This window comes from Anser anser (genome assembly GCF_964211835.1).
Source record: "Anser anser genome assembly, chromosome: 1".
Classification (NCBI taxonomy): Eukaryota; Metazoa; Chordata; class Aves; order Anseriformes; family Anatidae; genus Anser; species Anser anser.
Window position 1 is genome coordinate 187,147,539 of NC_139720.1, and position 23,897 is coordinate 187,171,435.

At 39.9% G+C, this 23,897-nt stretch overlaps 1 protein-coding gene across 7 annotated transcripts in view; it reads left to right on the forward strand.

Moving 5' to 3' along the window:
* The window catches only part of DCLK1 (doublecortin like kinase 1), a 244,256-nt gene that overhangs the window by 103,860 nt on the left and 116,499 nt on the right, over window positions 1-23,897 (forward strand). For all 7 annotated transcript variants that reach the window (XM_083849318.1, XM_083849317.1, XM_083849316.1 and 4 more), the window contains one exon: window positions 21,016-21,115. In XM_083849318.1, the coding sequence (XP_083705444.1) occupies window positions 21,016-21,115 (100 nt within the window). The remainder of the gene's footprint in view (window positions 1-21,015; window positions 21,116-23,897) is intronic.

The following is a 23,897-nucleotide window of genomic DNA, read 5'->3' on the forward strand; positions in this document are numbered from 1 at the left end:
CCAGGGAGTTTTGTTCATTTTGTATGATAGCAAATGCACTTCCTTCTGGACTGCATGCACAGATCCTCATCGGCTGTAACGCTCTGGGCTTCGGCCATTTCCTTACTGCAAATGAATAATGAATAAGCTGTGGTTTGAAAGCTAATGGTTCAAGATGAAATCAGAAGCTCATTGCAACATGGATGATATTCATTTATCATCTCCATGGAAACAGCTATTTGTCAAGACTGCAGCGAAGACTATAACAAGAAAGTGAGTGGCTGTTGGAGGACTTTTGCTGGGAAGCAGAGCTAACAGACGATGGAATTGCACAGGAACGCAGCATTATTTGTGAAATGGGATTATTTTAGTAATGCGTAAGTCTTTAACCTTGCAGGATATGTATTTTGGAGTATTTTGCAAAATTGAAATCTACTGATAGATTCGAGGGAAAAAAAATGCATCAATATCCGGGGAATCTCATTCTCACCTGTTGTGGTCGAGATGCACAAGAGCACGTGGTAATTCCAGGGCTACAGAGCTGTACGGCCCCTTGCATCCAAAATGTGCCTGCATGGCCCCCTGCAGTCTGCCCGCGGTAAACGTCACCGGATTTAACAGTGCTGGTTAGCAACAGAAAGAATTTTCTGTTAGTCAGGTAAATTTATTAAAGCAAACTTCAGAGTTTTCCGTAACTGAGTTTGGGTTAAATCTTTTGCTTCTGTTAGTGGAAGGTAAGGGACTTGCAGAAGAGAGACAGTGGTACAGCAGTTTATCATTCCTCAGGGCTGGGTGTCCTGTTTATTCTCTCATACAGGTTATTCTCTCATTTAAATAATAATAAAAGAGAAGCCCCAGTCCTGAAACACTGCTCAGTATGTCTTTCCACAACATGCTTGAGCTTTTAGTTTTGCATGTAATGTGATGGACTCAATATTTATTCTTTAATACTCTTAAGATAGCTTTAACTGCATGCTGGCAGGTAAGCTCAGAGCATCAGAGAGGCAACAAAAAGAGCATTGGAGGCTTCTCTTCCAACTTCATGTGTGGTATGCTTCAGCTTTTAGAAGCAGGGAAGAAGATTTTGGAACTGGCACTACTCTCTTACAGGACCATCGTGTGCCTTCACTGGGGCAGGTGATGCAGGAGGGGAAAATAACATTTTGTCCCCCCTCCAGAGCTGGACTGAAGTGCCCATGACCAGATGAAACAGAGCTACCACTCCTTCCTCTTGAAGAGAAACGGGGAGAATCAAGACAGGTCACTTTGCAATTTGATGTCCAGGTAAAGTCAGTAAGGACTTTGGTCCCACGGCACAGGCAAAAGTGGGAGGAATTAGTGGAGGTGAGGATTGTCTCCTTTATATATATATATATATATATATATATACGTGTATATATATATATATATATATAAATTCTCTTTTAAAAGAATGATCTGTTCAGGAACAGGCTCGTAGCCACCTGTCAGGAGTTTTTTTTTTTTGCTTCTAAACCTATACAAGTGCTGCTGCTTATCCTTTACAATTAGTTTCAAAAAATCATTTTAAAAAATGATCAGAAATTTTGGCTTCCTTTTGCACAGTACTTACTGCGGCAGTTCCACAAAATGAAGTGTACTGAACATTTACTTCCAGCATGTTTCGCAGTCAGCCCTTGTGACACAGGGCAACACTTGGGTGTTGATTCAAATGGTACAATTTACTCATTCCACTACCTGTGACAGTTCATACACCTGCATTGATGTTTCTTGGCTGTGATAGTTATGTTCTCCTGTAGTGCCTCTTTTCCCATGTTACTAAAGAGATGGAGGACGCTTCAGTGGGACCTGACCATTCGCTCTGGTGTCGAGCGTGTGGCATCTCCTGCAACTTCCCTAAGGCAGGTCTTTCTGCCTGAGAGCAAGAAACAGAAGATGAAGGGTGAGCAGAGAGACGACAGGATGGGAATAAGGTAGTTGAGGCAGCAGATACTAAAGAAATAAAGAACAAGAGCAAGAGTGATGGCAGCAGAAAGTGAACTGAAGGAAAAAATGGGGGAATGTGTGAAACCCAAATCTCACACTGCAAGAACTACTTTGCAGATTGCTCGTAGGCAAACACGGCTTTAAGGAAAGCAAGTTAATGCATCTGAAATGTCAGGAAAAAAGTGTGGTGTCTTCCTGGGTGGAAACAATAGATTTCTCATCTTTAAGAAATACGAAGTCATTGATCTTGGAGCTCTGCAATAAAAATGCTCTTGGGGATATAGGAGAGCCCATTTATGCTCCCTTTTCCTCCCTTTAAGAATATCTGGATATAACGATGTTGAGTATGAAGCCGCAGTTTCCTTGTTGGAGAGGGTAAAACAATGTAAAAAAATCACATTAAACCCAGCAGAACACTTAAACCCCCTCCAGAGAGGAAGCTGTGAGGTCCGAGCTGTGAGGCTGAGCTGCCTGCACCCAGCCGAGCGGTGGTTTGGGCTTTGTGAGGTTGCAGCTCCACCTGGTGCACAAGGGGGACACGGCAGCGGCAGCCCGGGGAGCTCTGATGTGCTGTGATGTGCTCTGCTTTCCTCTGCTCTGCTCTTCTTTGCTCTCCTCTGCTCTGCTCCCTCCTGGGGACAGCCACCTGCACCCCTCGCTTTCTTCTCCAGGTGTGCACCACGCGTGGTCCAGGGGCGCAGGAGCAGCAAGTGGCGCTGCTTTCAAGCAGCCATCTGCCTTTATTGGACGTCAGAAGGTTGGTGGTTAATTCCTGGTACAGCAGGCAAGCTCTTCATAATGTTCCTGAGATGAAGCCACATACGCAGAGCATTTGAAGGCTGCTCTGGATAATTAAAATAGAATGCAGACCACTGGAACCACTTCAGATAGACACAAACTGCTTAAGTCTTATTTAGAAACAATATTAATTCCCTGAATATTCACAGTTGGTTAGGAGCTAACACAAGGCTGCTTCACGCAGTCAGGATGACAGATCTTTATCAAGACCGAATTCCTTCTGAAGCGGCCAGCTCAGTAAGGTGAGCACTTGGTTTTGCCCAGGAAGTATTTTAAGATGCTCCAGTTAGTAACTTAGCTTTATGTTCTTCTGAGCCTTCGAGTTGGTTGGTTCATTGTGCCACTCAAAACAGCAGGTGCTTTGATCCCATCGAAAATGTTCTTCCTGCAACTTTTGGGTCACTTGACAGAAATTAATACAGTACTTGGGTGATCAGCTTTTACCTGCAGAGCTAAGTTCAAATGTAATCTAGAGGATCTTTAGATACATTATCAGAGTCTCAATTAGTGCTCTCTTCCCTTTCCTGTGTTCCCATTTCCCCCCTCTCCTGCACTAATCTGCGTGTTCAGGAAGTTTTGAGACAAATAAAGATGCCGAGTGCAGGTGTTTATGAAGGTTGGCTAGTGAGGCTGTTTTTTGCTTAGGCTCTAAGCTACCTCCACAGGCAGAAGCGTAAGATACCTCTTGAAGGTAATTCAAAGCACTTAAAGTTTTGCTCCTGCTCTGAACCGGCTTTTAAAATTCTCTTTCCTACTGAAGAACTTTCTGTGTTTGATTTTTTTTAGTGAACTTTTGTGAGTGCATTCTCCTCTTTGTGTATAATGCCAGAGGAAAAGAAGTACAATTTTATTATAGCAGCTGTAAAGGAATATTACTGCCTAAGGTATGCCCAATCATATACTGCTAAGAAAAACAACATTCAGAAACCCTTTTCTGATTCTTTTTTTCTGATTCTTAATTCTGGATTTATGTGAATACATCACTTCTGGTAGCAAACTCTCTGGCTCCTACTAAGAGCTTAGTCTAGGTCCTTGTAGATGATTTCTACACCAAGTTACTGCTCTGAAGTAGACAAAAGGCATTTTGTGTGCTTTCAGGATTGTTTTATTTTAAGAAGGAAAATATGCTGTCAGTCTCTTGTCTCCTGCAAAGAAGTGTTGTGCTACAGGCTCCTCAGCTTGAACAAAAGGCAAAATAACTTCATCTATAAAAACAAAAATGGATTGAAAGAAATGTCTTTTGGGATCAAGAGAGTTGATTTGATGATGAGGAAGGCTCAAGTAAGGGCGGGTACTTGGGGTATTCTTGGCTAAGGGTGTTGGTTGTCTCTTGCACACTGGTAGAAAGTGTAATTACCTAGTTAATGCAAGACAAACGCATCTCATATACATTGCTGCCTAACATACATTGAAAAGAATAACTGTGCAGAGTGCCCTGTAACAGTAAGGCACTTGACAGTGCTCTGCAGGCATAGTTGTGAAGCTCTCATTTCTCTGCATTCATCACCACTTTTTTCAGGTTTTCTGTTAAGCAACATAAAGAATTCAGCCTGGGATTCCAAAATCACACTGCTGTTGCAGAATCTGTTAAGACAGCAAGGCATCTCTTATTTTTTCTGAAGCATTACCTGCGCTTGCTCAAAGTAAGTAATAACACTTCCAAACTAATGAAGTCAGTCTGAATAACTGGAGCCTTGCCATTAATTTAAGTGAGAGTGCTTATTCCCTGTCACGTGCCTGATGTTTGTGAATATCGTTCAAGGACTCCTTGAAGAGTCCCAGGACTGAGACTGGCTCATAATTGCTTCCATCCCCATCCAAGTGTGTCACCATCTGTGGACTGTATAGTTCCTTCCTTCTTGCTGCTTTTGCCTGACCTGATATTTATATATATTTATTTTTGATCGTGCACAAATGAACCGGCTTCAGCTGTCAGCTTGTCCACAGCCCCATCTTTGTTGTCAGGTGGTTAAGATGCTTACCTTTTTCCCTCTTTTGAACTGCCAACACAATTCTTTCACATTTTGGATTAACCAAAAAAACCCACACCTCACAAAACAACAACAAGAACAAGAAACATGCAAGCAAAGGAGAGAGATTCAGGCAATGATGTTTCACAGATGTACTTAAACTTAGTAGAGAATAACCACTTTGAACAAACCTTCATCTGTTTTGTGTGTGTATTTTTTTCTTCTTACAGACCAGAAATTTTTTGATTCTTTATGGTTAGCAGTTGCAAATTGTGTCCTGGGATCTTTAGATCTGTTGATATGTATTGAATATATAGAGAAATGTATAGGCTTAGCTGCCTGAGTTGTTCTTCTGGAGCCAAAAGCTTAGCTGTTCTGAGCCCTGCACAGAAATTGCCCTTCTGTGGCTCTGGCCCTTTATGCTGAAGAATAGCATCAGTGGGTGAAAAGGAAATTCAAAAACCCAGCAGGGCGTTATCACAGCTGAAATTGCTTTTGGTGCAAATTTCCTTTCCCCACATGGTGCTGTTTTCTGTTGTTGTATCTTGTTCTGACACATCTGTACCTAGCAGCCTCCTGAATTACAAACGTAATAAACTCTTCTACATTTCATAGCCTGACTTCTCTCATGTTTCTTTATCACATAATTTCCCCAAAGATGTAGCATCTCAAAGGTAAATGCATTTGAGCTGAGTTTTGAGTTAGAGTTCATTATCGGTAGTAGTATCAGAATACAGGTTATGCAAGTCGAAAGAGAAAAGGTGGTAAAGTTGCGTAAGGACAGCCGAAGAGCTGAAGGATTTGCTGGACTTCTGGGCTCCTGGTTCAACAAGAACATATCTGGAGGTGCAGTGCTTGTTTTTTTTTTTTTGTCTTTTTTGTTTTTTGAGTCAGTTATTCTTCAGGTGTGTGTTACAGTGCGTACCATTTGCAAGTACACTTGACAAATACTGTTGGTACAATTATTGCATGTAAGCAATGCTGTGCTGCCAGCAGAGATGTGCATCTGCATCAGGGTGTCAGTTTGTTGCACCTTCATCTGTCAAGAACCACCAACACACTTCCAAATTCCTTTGACGTTTACTATGTCTCCACGTTTTCCCTCTGAGCTGTGACACAGCTTAAAGTAAATCACCCTAAAGGTGCACAGATGAGGCTGAACTTCCTAATAATTAAGCATGAATGCAACACTGTTTGCTTGTGGAATCTGTAAATATGCAGCTGCCAGGTCAGTATGAATGTCAGGTGAATGCAAGAGGGTTGCATGGCAGCCAAATATTTGCCTTTACGTTTTCTTAGACAACAAGTATATTTTAATGATAATGGTATTGGTATAGCACTGGAATAGTCTAATAGTCTAATAATTTTAATTTTAAGAGTAACAGCTCTGGATATCTGTTCTTAATAAAAGTATTTCCTTTCACAGTTTATTGCTGAGATCTAGAAAGGTTTTCTTGCAAAATAGGGTTTTCAAAGGAGTTGTTTTCTGTGTTGTTGTGCTGGAACTTTCTGATGTACTTGAAGAAGCTCCTCTTGATCCTCTACCTCCTATTGCTGTGTTCATTTATTCCGTGTTTTGCTGACCTGGATTTATTTTAAACTTGAACTGACACTGCATTTTTCTGTTTAGCTACTTCTCGACAGGTTTCTTTTTAATTCTTCACTCTTTTAAGTAGTCAGTTGTGGCTCTTATCCTTGCAAAATCTTTCTTCTAAGTGTCAATCTGATATTTTTTTTTGCTTTGTTTCTTTGTTGTCAGCTATAATATTGATAGTTCATGGATCTGTAAACTGCTGATTTTTTTTTTACATTGTTAGATTTTGTCACAGAACTTGCTGTACTGAGAATCTCACAGAATAAAGCAGTAGCCTTGGTTTCAATAGCAGATAATTATGTGGCAAAGCAGTCTCCATGTTCAGTGTGCTTCAGAAATTTTAACTGTTGAGACCAGCCTAAGACATTGTTCTGACCATATTATGGGAAGGAAACTGAGGTATGTCTTCCACAGAGCTGGACTTAAAAGTTTCAGATTGCTGTGATTATTGCCTTGAACTCTTTCACGCTGTACATTTTTGTAAGTTAGATTCTGTCTGCTGTAGATTCCCTACTTTTTTGTTCCGTCTTAAGGAACCAAGCCAGTGATTATGACTTTCCAGTTAAAAGAATCATTCCACCAGATTCCAGTTATGGGTTGCACATGTAGACCCTCTTTATGCTGCTTAGTAATTTTTCTGAATTAAATGCTGTACTTTTCTAGTAAATACTGTAAATTCAAGGTATTTCCAGTGAGACAGATTCTCTGATCATTTCCCCAAGAAATGCTCTTGGGGAAGCATATAATTTGAACAGTGGCTTTGTTAGCTAGATACTTGTATATTAATATTAGTGTTTAATTTACACGCTTTCTATCCATCTTGTTAACATCTGTTGTAATAATGGAAACTATTACCAAATAGTTTAAAGAGTGATGGTGATGAGATAGCATGCATGTGAATGTGTTTGGATTGCACTTGAGATTTATTGTCCACATTTCGCATTTGGAGTAAAGAGAACCTCTCAATTTTCACTTTTCTTGAGCGTAAAGAGCTTTAATAGTTGGATCATATGAGCTGGTTATTGAAAAGGTGACTATTATTGTTCAGCCCAACTGACCCTCCGGAATTTGAGAAAGGTGTTTGCCTATTCAGGGTTTTGCATTTTCTGCTATTTTATTGCCCTTATCGTTACATGAAATGCTACATTATCAGCATACTTGTGTTGGTTTTGTACTGGTGCCAGCTGCAGTGTGCACTGACTTGTTGAAACCTTGACATCTGTTTTCCCTTTTCCTCCTTTTTTTTTAGAAGTCAACCATGTCGCTCTTTTTCAGCGTTGCATGCTGAGCCTTAACTTAGCGTGTGTATCTAGCCAAAAGGCATCAGACATCTCAGTTATGTTCCAGACAGTATGAGATGGAGTGATGTCTCGAATGCTTTTTATTAATGATCATGCCTGAAAGAAATGCAGTTTACAGCATTATCACCAGAGTCCACCATTAGTCAAGAAGCTAACATTGGAACATTGTGTCATGGACGTTAAGGTGATGCCCGCATTGTAGCGCTGGGATTCTGGAATTAAAATGTTTACAAAGAAGGGAAGAATAAATCTCCCATCTCAAAACGGGTGCCTGTGTGTTATTGCACGGTCCATCTGCTACTTGATTTACTAGTTGAAATCTAGTTCTGCTGCAGGCGCAAGGCGTGATAGATTTGCTTGAGGTATTAATAGCTTTTACAAAATCCATGTTTTTACCTGCTTCTACAGCGTTCTCTCTCTCTCTTTCGCAAGAACAAGAAAGCCAGAGACATTCCCTTCTTTGACAAAGACAGACTGTGAGGCAGATTGCTCTGAATCTGAGATCAATCAAATTAAAAGAAATCTTTTGATTTTGGGTGGCTTTCCAGAAACTGCCTCCTTGAATGCCAACAGGTGGACCTGATGACATGGTAGTCTTCAACCTTGATGCTTTGATAATGGTGTGTAGATTATAACTTTGACCTTTTCGTGCATCGGTCAGTGATGTATATAATGCAATTTCTGTTACAGAAGGATTTGCAGCATGTAAAGTGAAATTACAAGTAGAAGATTTCCATCTGGATTTGGATCCAGACAAATGGTAAATTTTATCCAGACCGATCCCCAGATAAATGGTGTCTCCCAGTCTCCAAGTAATCTCCCAGGGTCTCGCAAAGCAGTTGCAGCTTTCTTCCACAATTCCCAGCTGGGAAGGTAGAGAGCAGCATCTGGCCGGCCAAGCTTAGAGCTTCCTGCTGAGCACAACTTCACAAAAATAAGCAGACCTTTAGAAAATTATGCAGTGGACCTTGGTAAAAACAAAACAACAAGAACAAAGAATCACTTCTGCTGTAAAGATTCAAGGAATCATACTTGCCTTACAGTATGTGTTTGGTGCATCTCTTAGTTGAATATGGAAATACCAATATTGCACGCTTCAGGATAAAATGATTAGAGAGCCTTTGGTTAAAGGACTATTAAGTTCAAGGAGAAATACCTATCACAAGGCTTTACTGACCTGTAAATATTTGGAAAAAGTAGATTTTGAGCAAAACCGATCACGTGCATGTTATTTTTGAGATCTATTCATAAAATCCAAGTTTTCAAAATTTGTGGAAAAGTGCATTAAAACTGCTTAAAAATTTTGGACCCACTGACTGCTTTATGAGGAAATGGGCCAATATAATGCATTTGTTAAATACAGTGAGTGTGACTGAGTACAATGTTTAATTTATTCTAGCACTAGAAGCTTACCCTGAAAGCTATTTTTATCTGTACTTGAAAAAGACATTTCCTTCTCGTCTCAGAACCTGCAATTATAATTCCCACAAATTGGCACCTGACTAAATTTTTCTTTTGAATGAATGCATTTCACCTAGCTGGTCTCTGCCCCCTCATTTCCCAGATCTAAGCAAGTTAAAGGATAGGAGTAAATCATCTGCAAAAATTTGTCTTGAAATATGAACAATAAAAAAATCTTCATGGTTCTTACTTATTTTAGAAACTTTGTGCACAGACAGAGGAATCTTGTCCAGTGCTCTGCTGTTGATTACAAATGTAACAAAGCCGTTGACTTTCATTTCTGAATGAAATTAGTTGGCCCAGTATTCTAAAGAGTAGTACTTGCCAAACCAATAAATAATAGCACTTGCACTTCTAACATGAGTAGTGATGATCGAAAAGCCACTGGGACTTCGTAGTGCATGCCCTTCAGATTGTAGGATTCTCATTCATAAGAGCTTCTGTCAGAGAAGGGCCTTGTGCAGCCCCTGAGCTCTCACTGCTTTTGGAGGAATGCACTGACAAGTGCTTAAGATGTTTTTTGAGACTGGTCTGAAACTAGCAGCTTTTGTGTGAGTCCAGTTGCAGGAGTGCAATGATTTGCATGGGAAATGCGTAAGTAATTGCCAGCTTAACAGAAGACATCAGCTGTAAGAGGATGAACAAGCTTCCTTATGATTCTTCATTCATTAAATCGTAGGCAGCATGTTTTATGCTTAATTCTTTTATTCCTGATTACGTGACAAGAGAATTCAGTAATAATCACGAAATAAAGTAACTCACAGGGCCATGATAATGCATTTATCTTTTTCTGCAAAAGACAGCTTTTGTATCTGCGTAAATTGTTCCTGTTGAACATAGATGCACTGAAGTTCAGATGCTTTTCAACAGAAGTCCACAGTGTTGTGTGAGATACTAGTATATATTTTCCTGGTAAGAACACGTACTATTTTCCTGTTTTATGTACCTGTCTTTCAAACTATTTTAGTTCTTCTGACAAGGCTTTGTTCAAGCACTTGAATTCAAAGAAATTTGATTTTTCTAAGCAATCCCTAACTTTCTGGTTATTAGGATTATGTGAGTACACAATTTACTCGTAAGATAATTGCCATGTGTTTGTACAAAAATACACGCGGGCTGGCTGCCAGAGTCCTGTAAACAATGACGTCCCGCACTGTGCATATCTGACCACTAAATGGTAGTGTTGTGTTGCCTCTGAGACAGGAAAACATATGAATATGGCAGAAAAAACAACCCAACGTAATCCAGCTGTAGTTGAACTTTACAATCAAAGTCTCAACTGCTTTTTCATCGGCCCATTACGTACATCTGCTGCTGCTAAATCAGCTGCTCTTTCAATGTTTGGTTGTACTGAAAAAACAGTTTAATGCTCATTTGTTTTAAATAAGTATGAGGAGTTCTTATTTTCCTCTCTGTCCCTTTATGAGCCTTATTCTGTTGTCTGGAATTTCAGTCACGAACACGCTGATCAGTTGTGCAATTGCCATGGGATTAACAGGATCATATTTTGTGGTGACAAGCAGGATTCAGTTTCCTTCAATGCAAAAGACATCTGTGGTTGATGTGGTCAAATGATTAATAATTTAGGAGAAATGTTGAGCTGGCATATGTATATAACTTCTACGAGCAAGTCTGGGCTCTGGGACTGCAAAGTTATCTCCCATTTAATTGTGGTGTAGCAAATATGCATAGCATATTTGAGAGGGAAAAAGGATGCTTTAGGAATGTGTTTGTGACAGATGGATATCCCGCTTCCTAATCCAGCTGGACTTGTACACACTAAGGCTTCATCTTCTTGTTTCTTAGCCAAAAATATTACTTAGGCATTGCTGCAGTCCTTCATTTGCTCATAAGGATGCCTGTTTGCTTACTTACTTGGATAATCTATCTGCTCATTCAGCTTTATTGCTTTTCTCACAAATAAAAATTAAATATTTAATCAAAATATTAATTAAAATATAATACTATGAATAATAAAGTAGAAAAAATATTTTTGAAGTAATGCCTGTGGTGTTGGGTTTTCCTGGCGATGGGAATAGTTGTGACTTGGACCGCAACGTACAGATACCTGGACAGCTGCTGCTTCCAGAGGATGTATTGGGCAGAGCTGCAGGTGGAAGAGAGCATTCCTCTTTGTCAACAGCATTACGCTATCATTTCTCCTTACCAAAGCAAGAGGTAATAATGCCTGATCCCACTTTCTTGGTCATCCTGTGACAGACAGTAAAGTTGCTTTTGCATTGCTTTCTGCTCTAAACAGCCAGTACTTCATCTGTGGCACCTGTTGGACCACAAAACAATAGGATACAGCTCTTGATTCAGATGCAAATAACTCTTTCGACTCTGAGGAAGTTTAGGATGAAGCATTATGTGACATTTATACACTGTAGACATTGCTTATTTGTTGTTTTCTGTGATTTGTTAGACACTTTACAGTAGTTTAAGGAGTAGCCAATGCTGTGAGGTACTTTCAGTCAAAAGATAGGATGTAGCTGGCTGGAAATGCAAATTCAATTTTTGCAGGAAACGCCAGAAAATAAAAATTCTGAAGCCCTAAAAAAAATAATTTCTTCATGCAGATGGTGGTCAAGTTGGACTGGGCTGCCCAGGGAAGTTGTAGAGTCCCCATCCCTGGAGGACTCCACTCTCTTTAAGAGCTGTGGATGTGGCACTAAGGGACGTGGTTTAATGTTGGGACTTAGTAGGTCAGGTTGTGGTTGGACTTGATGATCCTGAAGGCTGTTCCTCATCGAGATGATTCTGTAATTTAACAATTTTGGGGGCAGTTGATTTTGTTATGGGACCCTGAGCATAAGTATCTGTGTAAACTGTACCGGTATGATGTCTTTACTGTGATGCTCTAATTCATCAGTTCATCTAATGTAATCTTATTGAGGCAGTAACGTCTCTGCAGCACACAAACCTTGGATTCTGGCCAAGTAGCGGCATCTGTCAGCAACTTGGGGAATTGAAGTGCCCCAAAAGGAAGATGAGCCAGTTGGTGGATAACTCAAGACATTTGTTAAATCCACATTGGCAACCAGATAAACGTCAAATATAAAGATAAGATGCATAAAACATGAGATTTATTGCTTGCTACATAAAGTGTACAGATCCAGGTTTCTCCATACTAAGTTGTGTATGATGATCACTTCAGGAACAGATAAAGCAGAAACAGAAGAGGCTCTGAGAAGGTGATGTGCATGACTGACTAGGGCATGAAAGACTTCAGTCTTTCAAGTTTTACTGCTTCTCCTCATGTGTATATTTTTGAGGAAGTCAAATCACAGAGAAAAAAAAAAGTACATTATTTAGAACTTAATGCAGGAATTCTTCAATTAAGCTAATGTCAGTAAATAACTGAGTCAACTCTTCACTTGCTGCACCAGTTTACTCATAGACAAAGAGTGTGGTTAAGGCTAGAAAACTAGAAAATAGAGGAATTAGTGAAACTCCCACTGAGAGTCCTGTTAGCGTGAACCTACAGTGCCCTCCAGTTTTGCAAGGGCAAAAGCTCACGCTTTGTTGGTCTTCAACTGTGAGAGGGTTGGGTGCAGCTAGTAAAGGTGTTTGTTCACATCTGATAACTGCAAGATACGAGATACTCCTCTGAAACACCTACTCTTGGTTGCTTTGGATGGACTGGAATGGCACAGGGCAAGAAGCGGACAGTTGAAGGAAAAGAGCTAAGTATGTTGGGCTAAGGTTTTGATAATTGTACCAAAGTATTGAAGATCACTTTTAAATAGGGAGCTAAGGGGCAAAATAGCCCCTAAATCCTAAATTTAGGGAGTAAAGAAAAAGAGAAACATACTAAGATGATGTACGTAGGAAGCCAGTAGAGTTTTACAGTTAGGCTCTGAAGTTGGAAAGATGGAAGGTGTTGAGTTTCTTGGTGAATTGTAACCAAGGACATAGAACTGCTTTTACATGGTGCAGTAAGTCACTCTAGAAATGAAAGAGCGGGAGAGATGAAGAAATTGAATCTGTAAGGAAATGCATTGATCGGTGTTGTTTCAAGCAGAAGAATAATTAAATACGGTACTATTAAAACCAGAAAGGCCATTTCCAGAGAGGATTATGTGGATCTGGTAAATCGGAGTTAGGCAGACAATGAGGAAAAAGCATTTCAGAAAGAGGCTGCTGATGCAGTTGCAAAAACCATCCTTGATGAAGTGACGGAGAGATTATAAAGAACGTTATAAAGATTATAAAGTTGTTGGCTGTGGAGCTGTTCAGACGGTACTAAAGAGGGGGATGTGGGAGGAGAATTACGTTGTAATGCTGATGAGCAAGGGTAACAGAAGAATGGAAAGAGCCTGCTCAAGGAGTTCATATGCAGGAAAGATAAAGGAATCTGGCAGAAGAGAGAGTTGTTGTCTTGGGCAAGACTTGTGGTATGGATGGTTTGGAAGAGAGAACCTGAGTGAGAGGGGAGCAGGCGTCAGTACTGGAGACTTTCTGAAGTAAGAGGTACAGAGGGAAAGAAAATTTTAGTATGCTACACGGTTTGAATAGGAGAGTGAGGGGACAAAAAAAGCAATGAGCTGTTAGAGAATTGAATGAGGGCAGCAAGTTTATATTTGATGGGAGGAGGAGATGCCCATCCTAGACTTGATGACTCTCTGTCTTTATTTTTCCTATTTCATGTGTGAACATGTGTCACCTTGCTCTACATCAGCTAGTTAGGATGTGCATTGTGCATTGATCCTGATATCAAAGTGTGGTAACATTTGAGCAGGAGTAATTTTGGGGCGTGGGTAGGAGCTGGGTTCTCACTATTCTTGTCCTGTCTCCCATGAAGCAATTTATGACAGGGGTTTGAGCTCTCCATGTTAGTGGTTCCCAGAGAGAAACTTCACGAAACTTCGAGTATCAGTGTTTCTCAACATTAAATTCATGCATAACCCTCTAAGTTCCCTGTTGGGATATATGCCCTGCTCTCCTCAAATTCTGTAGCATAGTTTAGAATTGTTGTTGTAGCATTGTTTAGAAAACTAGTTTTTGTTTAAAAAAATAATCGTTGAAGTCTCACCTGATGTTTCAACAGCAAAACCTGGAATCTTAATTTACATTGATTTGCTTCTAAACTTCACGTCATTTAATGCCACGTAGAAGAACAAAAGGGAATGTATTAAGACTAGTGTGTCGCACGTAGTGTAGAAAGGATTTCTTGTTCCTGTGAGAAGACCAAGACAGAAATACATACTATTTTAACTGAGGAAGGCAGATAGTTTGTTCCTACTAATTTATTGGCCAAGTCTTAGCTAGCTGAAAATCCTGAAGGCTGAGTTGCATCTAGCACAAAATGGGTGCTGATGAATATACAAATTGCAGAAATAAATTGATACATTTTCAAGAATTAAATGAATAGAGCAACCTTTTCATTTGTGATGGAATAAAAGGAAGAGTGATCGGTCCTGAGTAGGTGCTCATCAAGAGGCAGCTTAGGAGGGAAGGTGAGTGTGGGGTGAAGCGCAGCTCCCCGGGCTTGGGGAGCTTTTGATGTGCTCTGGGGAGGTAGCAGGTTAGCGAGCCATTGAGTATGAAAATTCATGTTTCTGACTGCTGCTTATGGTAGTGTCTTGTGTTCACCTTGCAGTGGGGAGTAAAACATGCTATTTCAAGAGACATTAATCTGATGCGTGGCCTCACAAGCCAGTTGTAAAGGCGGTGTGGCTGTGCAGCTTCAGCCAGCCCAAACCCCGGCGGTAACGTCTCCTCTTCATTTACAGAGGGCACTCTTGTAATGAGAATCTCACGATAAAATGCTCTTCTTCACTGAAAAGCTCTCACAGCTTGATGATGCGGTTGTCACCATGGAGATTTCATTCCGACAGAACAGAATTAATTCAGTGCTGTTCGACTTCGGAAACGTGCAGCAGATACCTCCCAGTGCCTTTGGCTAACCCACCACCTGAGGAGAGAACTTGGATCAGAAACCAAGAGAGGAAATACATACATGTTGATGATACATTATATTTTTTGTAGATGACCGGATCTAAAGAAGTGTCATGTGCATAATGACAGATAAATGTGAAAGGGCATGAATAAAAGCCGCAGAGCCTGGGTCAGCAGGAAGGGAAATAGACTTGCCTTAAATGTAGAGAAAATACTCAGATGTGATGCTCCGTGGATTTGTGTTGAGGTCTGATACCTTATTGTCATAAAGGATGTTATGTGCAATTATCACATACTCCACAAAGAATGGAGCAGACTGAGGTTCCTCCAACATACACATATTAAGGAGGGAAAAAAAAGGTGTTGATAGCACATTTATTTAGAAACAGCAAGTATTTTTCTTTCTTCTTCCTAAAAGCCTTATTGTTATGTTTGGATTTCTGATTTCACAGTAATGACCTAAAAAGCAATTACGCCAATATGGAAATGTTATTTTTTTTTTTGTTCTGAAACCATGAAAACCTTTTGAATGAGTAATGGTTGCTTTACTGGTCTTTCTGCAGAATAGTCTGCGAAGGGAAGCTCTGTACAGTATGGAATGTATTACAAAACTGAACAAAGCACTCAGAAATACAGTGTGGGAAGTAGCCTTATACGGGCTAGAAGATAAATATAATGATATAGAAGGTCTTTTGTTCCTGTAGTTCTGCTAGGATTAGGAAGTTAAAGAAAAACTATGGTGTCTTGTCCTGTACAAACAGCTTGTGTGAATTGATAAGCTCTCAGGAATATCCGTAACTATCACAAAACTGCCAGTGGTAGATGACAGTGAAGTTAGCTCGGGATCTAATCTGAGATGTTTCTCCATGAAGCAACACAGAGTGGAGATATGGGTAAAGTAAGTACTTCAGAGGTGGTGATAATTGGAAAATATAGTTTGGTTAAGGAGGAAAATAGAGGGAAATATATGAAGATAAATTTAAATCTTAAGGAGGAACTTTGTTTTATTGGGGAAAAACAACAACAGCAAAAAACAACCACAAAAACCAGAAAAACAAAACATAAGAGTAGAACAGAGGTATAGTGAGCTCCTTAGAACTAAAGAGACCTGCCAGGAATTAAACATGAAGTCTGAGTGAATCAAAAGTAGCAAGAAAAAAAAAACCTACCAACCCTCCATGAACTTATAAAGCTGAGCACCAAATTCATGAGTCAGAGTCTTAAAATGGTGAATCATTTAAACACTGAGGTTTTTCCAGGGATAACTTTTTTCTAATGTCTTCTTCAAAGTAAGGGAAATGATAATTGAACTTAACATGAGATTGTTACAGGTACAAAAAGGTACTTAATTTATTTAAAACTTCCCAACTGGCTGCCAAGAGGATTGTCTGTGGGGCTGCTCTGAGTTCCCCCACCTTCGGGTGTCTTTCCACGTGAGTTTCGCTGTGTCTCTGTCACCCTCTGAACACTCCCCTGCCTTGCAGCCTACGGCTCTTCTTATACTCACTTCCCTGCCTTTATGCCTCACGTTTTCCTTTTGCCATCCTTCATTTGTCTTTCTTTCCAGAAGACTTCTATACCGGCTTATTGAGTGCTCTTTGTATCGTTCTGCGTCTTTTTTTGTTTTCTCCCTTATTTCTTTGTCCTCAATTTTGCTTTCCAGCTCTCCATTAACCACGTTGCCTTAGGGCACCCCAGCTTGAGATCTTCTCATTGCTCATCCAAAGCAGAGTCTAATTCAGAGTCTAATTAAGTTGTTGTTGTTGAAAGAAGACAAACACACAGAGCGCTCCCCCTTCTTTTCCTCTCCAAAACACAGCATATGAAAAGTGTAATAAAAACATGAGAGCAAGTAACACTGGTGGTGTTACGCTGTTGCTTGAGCTGTGAGCTAGAAGATCATTCAAGTATTTCATTCTTTTTTATTTAAAATTTTCAGTCACTATTAACTTGATACACGGTCAACTTTAAAACCGTAGGAAAGCATTCAGGGTGCTGTCACTGAGGAGACCCTTGCAAAGAGGTCTGTTCTGGTTTTTGTGTGGTTTAAAACATGAATTCAAAAAGGTCCCTGGCCTCACTATAACCAGAATCCGGCTATTATAGGAGGTGATTTCATCTGTTATTTATCTGAACTCGCTTAATGCTTTTAGAGAAAGGGTTGATTCACTCCCTCCGTCCTTCCTTCCCTCCGCCTTCTCCCTCTCCCTGTCTTCCATTTCCCTGTCCCCCTCTCCCTTTCTCTGCAGCTCCTTCCTGGCGCTGCTAACTGCCAGCCAGTGCCTCTACAAGCTGCTGTTCTTTATTCTTGGGTCATCTGTGCTCCAAAATGTAAAGCATAATTCCTTACATCTTTCTGCAGATGCAAGAAAGGGGGTTTCCATAATACAGTTACCAACTTCAAAGAGGTGAATATTAAGACCTGAAATGCTTCAGGCGAGCGAAGGGATAACAAAAGGCTCCATGATAGTTAGGAGATTCCTCATTGGTTCCAGGTACGCCCCTGTCAGGGGGAGAAAGAAAGAGAGAAAGAAAGAGAAGTGAAGGTAATTTTAAAGGTGCCTCCAGTTCCCGTGCTATGGTGCAAAGCCAGTGCTGAGCCTGGTCCTGTTGGTCCCTGTGTCCCCTGTGGTTTTCTAGTGAAAGCACCAGACTAACCTTTGAGATACGAAATCATTTGGGGCTCTTCCCGTGTTTCCCCTGAAAGGACACATGGGATTCCTAAGTTGTTTACTGGGACAAGAAAGATGAGGATTTGAGAAGGATTCAGGCTTCAGCCTGTAAAATTTGCTCAGGTAAGTGTAGGCACGACGACATTTTCTGTCTCTCTGCTCTTGTGCATCTGCTATGTAGAGCTCAGCAAGGCTTTTTTGTGTGACTTGTGTATTGCCCAATGCCTCTACTAGTGACCAGTTTTCCTTGTGGCTGTTTTTATTCTTTCCTGTCACTCAGGCAAAGGATCCTAATGCCTGAGACTTCTTGTCCTCTGGTTTTGTTACTGTTACTGAATGCACTCCCCTAAAGAGACACCACTAAAGTTAAATTTCACCACTCTGCCAGCAACTTGTTAGTGTCCAAGTGTCACAGTACACTTAGTGCCAGGTTTGTAGTGGAAAACATTTATTTTTTTCAGTTTCATTTTACCGAAGTTGTATGTGTGACTGCTCCTGCACAGGCTTTGTTTTCCTCGCTGTGAGAAATGTCCTGCTGGAATACGGAAGAAAAATATGAAAAAGGAGAGGAGGGACTGTGTGAGCTGGAAACAACAAAAATGTTCGGGGCGGCTTTGGTAACATACCTTTTTAAAAAATTGGCTAGGTGCAACAGAGCGCACTGACCTCTTGAGCACTGTCACAGTTCAAAACAGGTGATGCAGATCCTTGATCTCCTAAACTGTAACTTTTGAGGAGCTGTTTTCTGCAGAAGTGAAAACGGGTAATAAAAAGCAGGTCCTGCTGCTTAGTTGATGACTGAGTGTGAGTAGAAAGTGCTTGCAGATTTCTTGCAAAAAAGCCCGAAAGCGGGTGCTGTGTATTTGTTCGATGCCTTCTGGAAGAGCCCTTCAGTGTAAGCCGCGAGGGGCTGGAGCTGGGGAGCAGAGCGGGCCATGGACGTTGAGACGCAAAGGATGGAAAAGGCTGCCGAGGAGGAAGCAGACAATGAAGGACGTGTCAAGGCTTCCGATAAATAGCGTAAAATTAAAAATAAAATAAAGGTACTGTGAGCTTCCTAGGTGCTTGAATTATCATGCCCAAATCAGTAAAATCTTGGGAGGCAAGAAAAACGATGAACATAAAAGAATAAAATTTGGTTAAATAAAACAAACAAGCATATTTAAGTACAAAATACTTTTTTTTTTTATTTTCTTATTTGCATCTAAACTGCACATGCTTAACCTTAAATGCTTTAAATTTTGGCTTAGTTGAACCTGCGTAGGTCTCGCTGCATCCATTTTAATGTCTTGTTTTGGCTTGAGTGAAACCCTCCTAACTGACCAGAGCCAAGTTTTTTTGTTGTTGTTTTGTTTTAGTTTTATAAAATCCGCACAATTTTTTATTCAAATGGGAATTTAATTTTAGTTCATGCACATTGTCAAAATAGCTCAACTTTGTGCATAGGGTCACTGAGTATTTGTTTAGTTCTAATGCTCTGCTTGGTGTTAAATGTGAAGGTCATCGCTCCCCAGAAGTGTGTCAAACTTGGGATCCAGACAGGAAATCACAGGATTTTTTTAATGTCATTCTGAAAATTAGTGGGTTTGTGCACGTTGTGGGAGAGGTGGCAATTTCAGAGGAACTTGACTGAAGGGAAGAGATGTTTGAAGCTTGGTGGGTGTATGGGGTGGGAAGATAGGCAGGATATGTCTTGTGGACGAAAAAAAAGATGGAAACTGAGTTTATAAAAAGGTTGCTGAGGCTGATACACTAATAGAACATAAACTGAGTAGGAACACGGAAAAAAGCTGCTTGAAATATTTACATATTTGATGTTAGTGCTCAGGTACTGTGTAGTGTTGTTAACATGAGGATGTTGATAGGAACGGGGCTGTGGTAGACCTAAATCTGGAATTATGTGTATTGCTTAAGGACAGAGCAATTTTGAGAGTACCTTTGTCTTTTGAGAGTACCTGGTATTTACTTCAGCTACTTCTTCTCTTGGTTTCCTCATTTTTCAGCTGCTATTGCTCTGCGTTTTATGACAAATGGTACTTTGCAAGCAAGTCACGACGTGTAGCACTATTTTTCTTCCTTAAGACTTTTCTAGCACAGAGACTCACAACTGCTGTAGGTGCCAAAGCCTTCTGGTGTGCTTCTGGGAAGCACGAGAGGAATTTTAGACCCCATCGATGCCAATCGCTGCAGGCTGGGGGTGGCGGTGGTGTGTGTTTGGTTTTATGCCGGAGTCTGCAGGACCCTGGCTAGCCTCACTAGCTAAATCTCGCACTTCTCTATTCGTAGGCTTTAAATGCTGACTTTTTCCCTGCTTTTTATGAGGGGGTTGCTCTCCTTAAGTTGGACTGTTCTCAACTCTTTTGTCAAATTTTATAAATGCTTTATGTATTACTTTCCTGTCTGTATTCTGACATGAAACCATGAAAACTATGTTCAAATATTAGTGTGCTATTTAATTGCAAAACATTATATAAAAATAAGCAAATATAACCTGCTAAAATTTTCTTATATACAGAGTATATAAGACAGAGTATATAATACTGTTTACAAAGTATCTTTTTTTTTTTTTAATAGTCAGATATTTAATTTGTTTTTGAAATTTGTCAAAACTGGATTGGTAAGTCCAAAGGCAGGTTTGGAGAATGTTATTGATTATTCTTTTAAGAACATCAGTAAAGAAATATTAAATTTTTAAGTAGTGCCTTGCAAATTAAAAGGTATTACAAGGATATCTCAAGTATGGTCATAAAGCTGCACCAACCTAATCCTGCCTGCTCACATTTGGGAGTTGAGAGAGGTTAGTTATTCTTTTATTCCGTACGAGAAGAATTCCCAGCTCACCTGATTATTCAGATTGGTGCCTATGAAGAGGTTTTGCATTGACTCTGCTGGCAGAGATGAGGAACGTATGATGGAGACTCAGTTCACCCATAGGAGTTTCATTCCTGGTCAGGAAGATTTTGCTCAAATAACTACGTTTAATTCTGCATACAAAACTGTTACCTAATTTCATGGCTGTCAAAGAGTAGAAATGTGGGCTCAGAAGCAAATTAATTATCCACTAACAGCTGAATGGTACCCTGTGCGTAAACAAAAGGCATTTACCTCATATCCCATTGATACATCGTGTAATAAATGTGACAGTTAGGGCATTTCGCCTTATCTCTATTTTCCTGCAGTGTCCATAAAAGTGTTTCTCACTTGTAACAGATGGTCAGAGCACAGCTTTGAAATGTATCTGGAGATGAAGCCCTGTTGATTCCATTAAAAGTGAAGAATTTTCATGCAGATGGAAACAAGGAGGGATTTATTGTTTTTACAATTCCAATGATGAGGTATTTCATACAATGCCTTCCTTTCCTTTTTGCTTGCAGGTGATGTGCCTTCAGGATTTCTTCGGCGATGATGACATTTTTATTGCATGTGGACCGGAAAAGTTCCGTTACCAGGATGACTTCTTGCTGGATGAAAGTGGTAAGAAAACGTATTTTAAAAATGTTTACAACCAGCGCAAAGGACAGCTTTCCATATCGTGCTGGCTTAGCCCAAACTATATCACCTAAATAAATTTCAGAAAAAGAATACATATTTTTATTCTTTAAATTCCAGATACTGAAAATGAGAGGTAACTGAAAGCAATAATAAAGGTACCAAGGGAAAAATATCTGCTTATGCGGCATAAAACTTCATCTCAGCCTGAATTTGATATGCCATAGGAAATAGTAATGTGTTTGGTGAAACTCCTATTTTACAAGGTCTTAGTGTTTTGTCTTTATTTTGTCTTTGAATTTATTCTACTTATCACAGTCTCTGAACCTCACAGTTCTTGTAATTGATATTTAGATAATGTGTCATAGGTAGTATGATGCAGGAAATTACAATTCTGTATGGAAGATAAACAAGCAGCAAATACAAAGTCATCAGAGGAAATTCAGGGAGTTCTCTGTTTAGTCAGAGACTGACTAATAAAGTAATTTATTTGATGTACAAAATCCTCTAAGGAAACTATGCTTGTTTTGCAGCTAATGTTATAAAGAATATCCCTAAATTGTGAATGGTAGTAGTAAGAAAAAGAAATTACAAGCATTGTGCATTTGAAAACAAAATAGTTACTGCTTAACTCGAGATATTTCTATATAGAGCAAGAGCCAGCAAAGGTTTTATTTCCCCCCCACTCTTTCTTAGTCCAGAGTATGTCTCTAATGCATTGCTATCAACTCCTCTAATCTTTTTTCAAAATATCAAAGGTCTCAAAGAAAAGTTGACTTGAAGAATAAGAAAAAAAATTGTTATAACAGTAACTACTTCATTGCCATCATATATAGAAGTGGAAGGCTTCTTGGTTTAGCTGCATCCAGACAAATGTTGGATTGAGTTGTGTAGGAGCAGAAGAAGCCAGCTTGTGTAAGACCTTATGTTATGAACAGAAAGGGCCTGAACAAACAGGTATCTTTGCTACTGAACAAGGCAATGGCATTTTTATTGGTCGCAGACAGATGCAAACACATTCCATGTTTCTCTAGAAGACCTTATAATAAGGAAATAAAAACCAAATAGCGCACCAGATTTTCTCTTTGCAATAATGAAATTGCTGTGGTTTTCTGTAATGTAAAATGTACAAACTGGAAAAAGTAATGTTAGCCATCTTTAGGACAAGAATTAGAAATGTGAGGGGGATGTACTTGGGCAGCAGCGTTGTTTCCCAGGTGGGAATGTGGCCAGCACTGCAGTCCTTGCCTTTCAGGAGCGGAGAGCCAGGTAGCTGACCGTGGAGCCTGGGCTCAGTTGTGTCTCTTATCTAAAAGATGACACTTGCAGCTGCTCAGTGTCTCCTGGCTGAATCCTGCAGCACTTTTTTGCAGAGCTGACTCGAGAAAACTGATAAAAGATTTGTCTAAATCTAGTATATAGATCTTCCTTGGAGTTCTGATGTCAAAATCCAGACGTAACCCAACTCTGCTTAGCCTTTATTTGTTTGACATATCATCATGTCTTTGAGTAAGCATTGTCCTTCTCTGGAACATTCCTGCTTAAATACATATTATGCAGAGTTGAAATAAAAAATTAGCTGAAACTGTCGGCTGAAAATACAACTTCAGTGACCTGTTCTGGTGTTTGCTTTTGTAATAAGCTAGGAAAGAGAAAAAAATAATATTCCAGACTATGTTTCTCATTTCTTTGCAAATTTCACATCATCTTTGCCTTGCATTTTTGGGGAAGTTAGGAAGCAGAAAATTTGTTTAGGTTGCTTGCCATTAATAGCTGACATATCAATTGGTACGGAGCCGTTCAGCCTTCTCTGAGATAGGAGCACGATTCGGATAGAAAGTAAAAAAAAACAACTGAGCTTTTAGCTTGTTTCGCTTGGCAAATGAAAAGAAGATTGTGCGCTCATATTGTGTCTGTGTGTTCCTCACGGTTAGTCTAAGAACATTAAAATTATTACTAAGTACTGTCCGACTGTGCAAGACGTGGAAAGCCTGTCTCTGCTTCCCTGAAAAGCAGCTTGAAGCAGCACTGTGCTAGCCTCTGTCGCTACATCCCTTCAGTACTTACCAGTTTCAGCTGGATGTTGAGAGTAACAGTTGTGGTGCTGCAGCTTAAGGAGTAAAGAAAAGCAAAAATGGAAGGTGGGAAAGAAAAGGACAGAAGATAAATGACTAACTAATCAAGGTGTTCAGGGCTGTTGGGAAAGAGGGAGTTATTTTTCAGGGGGAAAGAATGACCTTGTTTTATGATCTGGGTTCAGAGCTCCTGATAATAGCATCAAAAAGGTAAGTTTCTGGGATTGAAAAATAAATCACCTACACTGGGATTTGTCTTAGCTAAGAGGAGGTATCAAGAGAAGCTGAGTCATCCCAGTAAGTTCCTTTCCCAGTAAATAAAATGTTAGACCTATTGATGGGGTAGGTGGTAGATGTTTTATTGACTTGGTCAAAGGTAGAGGTTTAAGACAGTTCAGATGAATTATGCTCTAGAAGTGCCTGGTTTGATTTTATAAATGGTATCTACATGCCTGGTAAGGCTGTTTTTATCTGTGTTGTATTTCTCTAAAGTTGTTAAACCAACTTTTAGAATGAGATGAATTCTACCCAATGGGAAGGAAAATAAGTAAGGACTCATCAGTCTGCACTACTTCTAGACATCTTCCTGGTTTTTGCTTCCATAGAATCAGAATCAGATCAGAATCAGAATCAGAAATTTAGAAAAAAAAAACCAAACCAATCTAGAAGTCAGTGAATCAATCTTCTTGTCT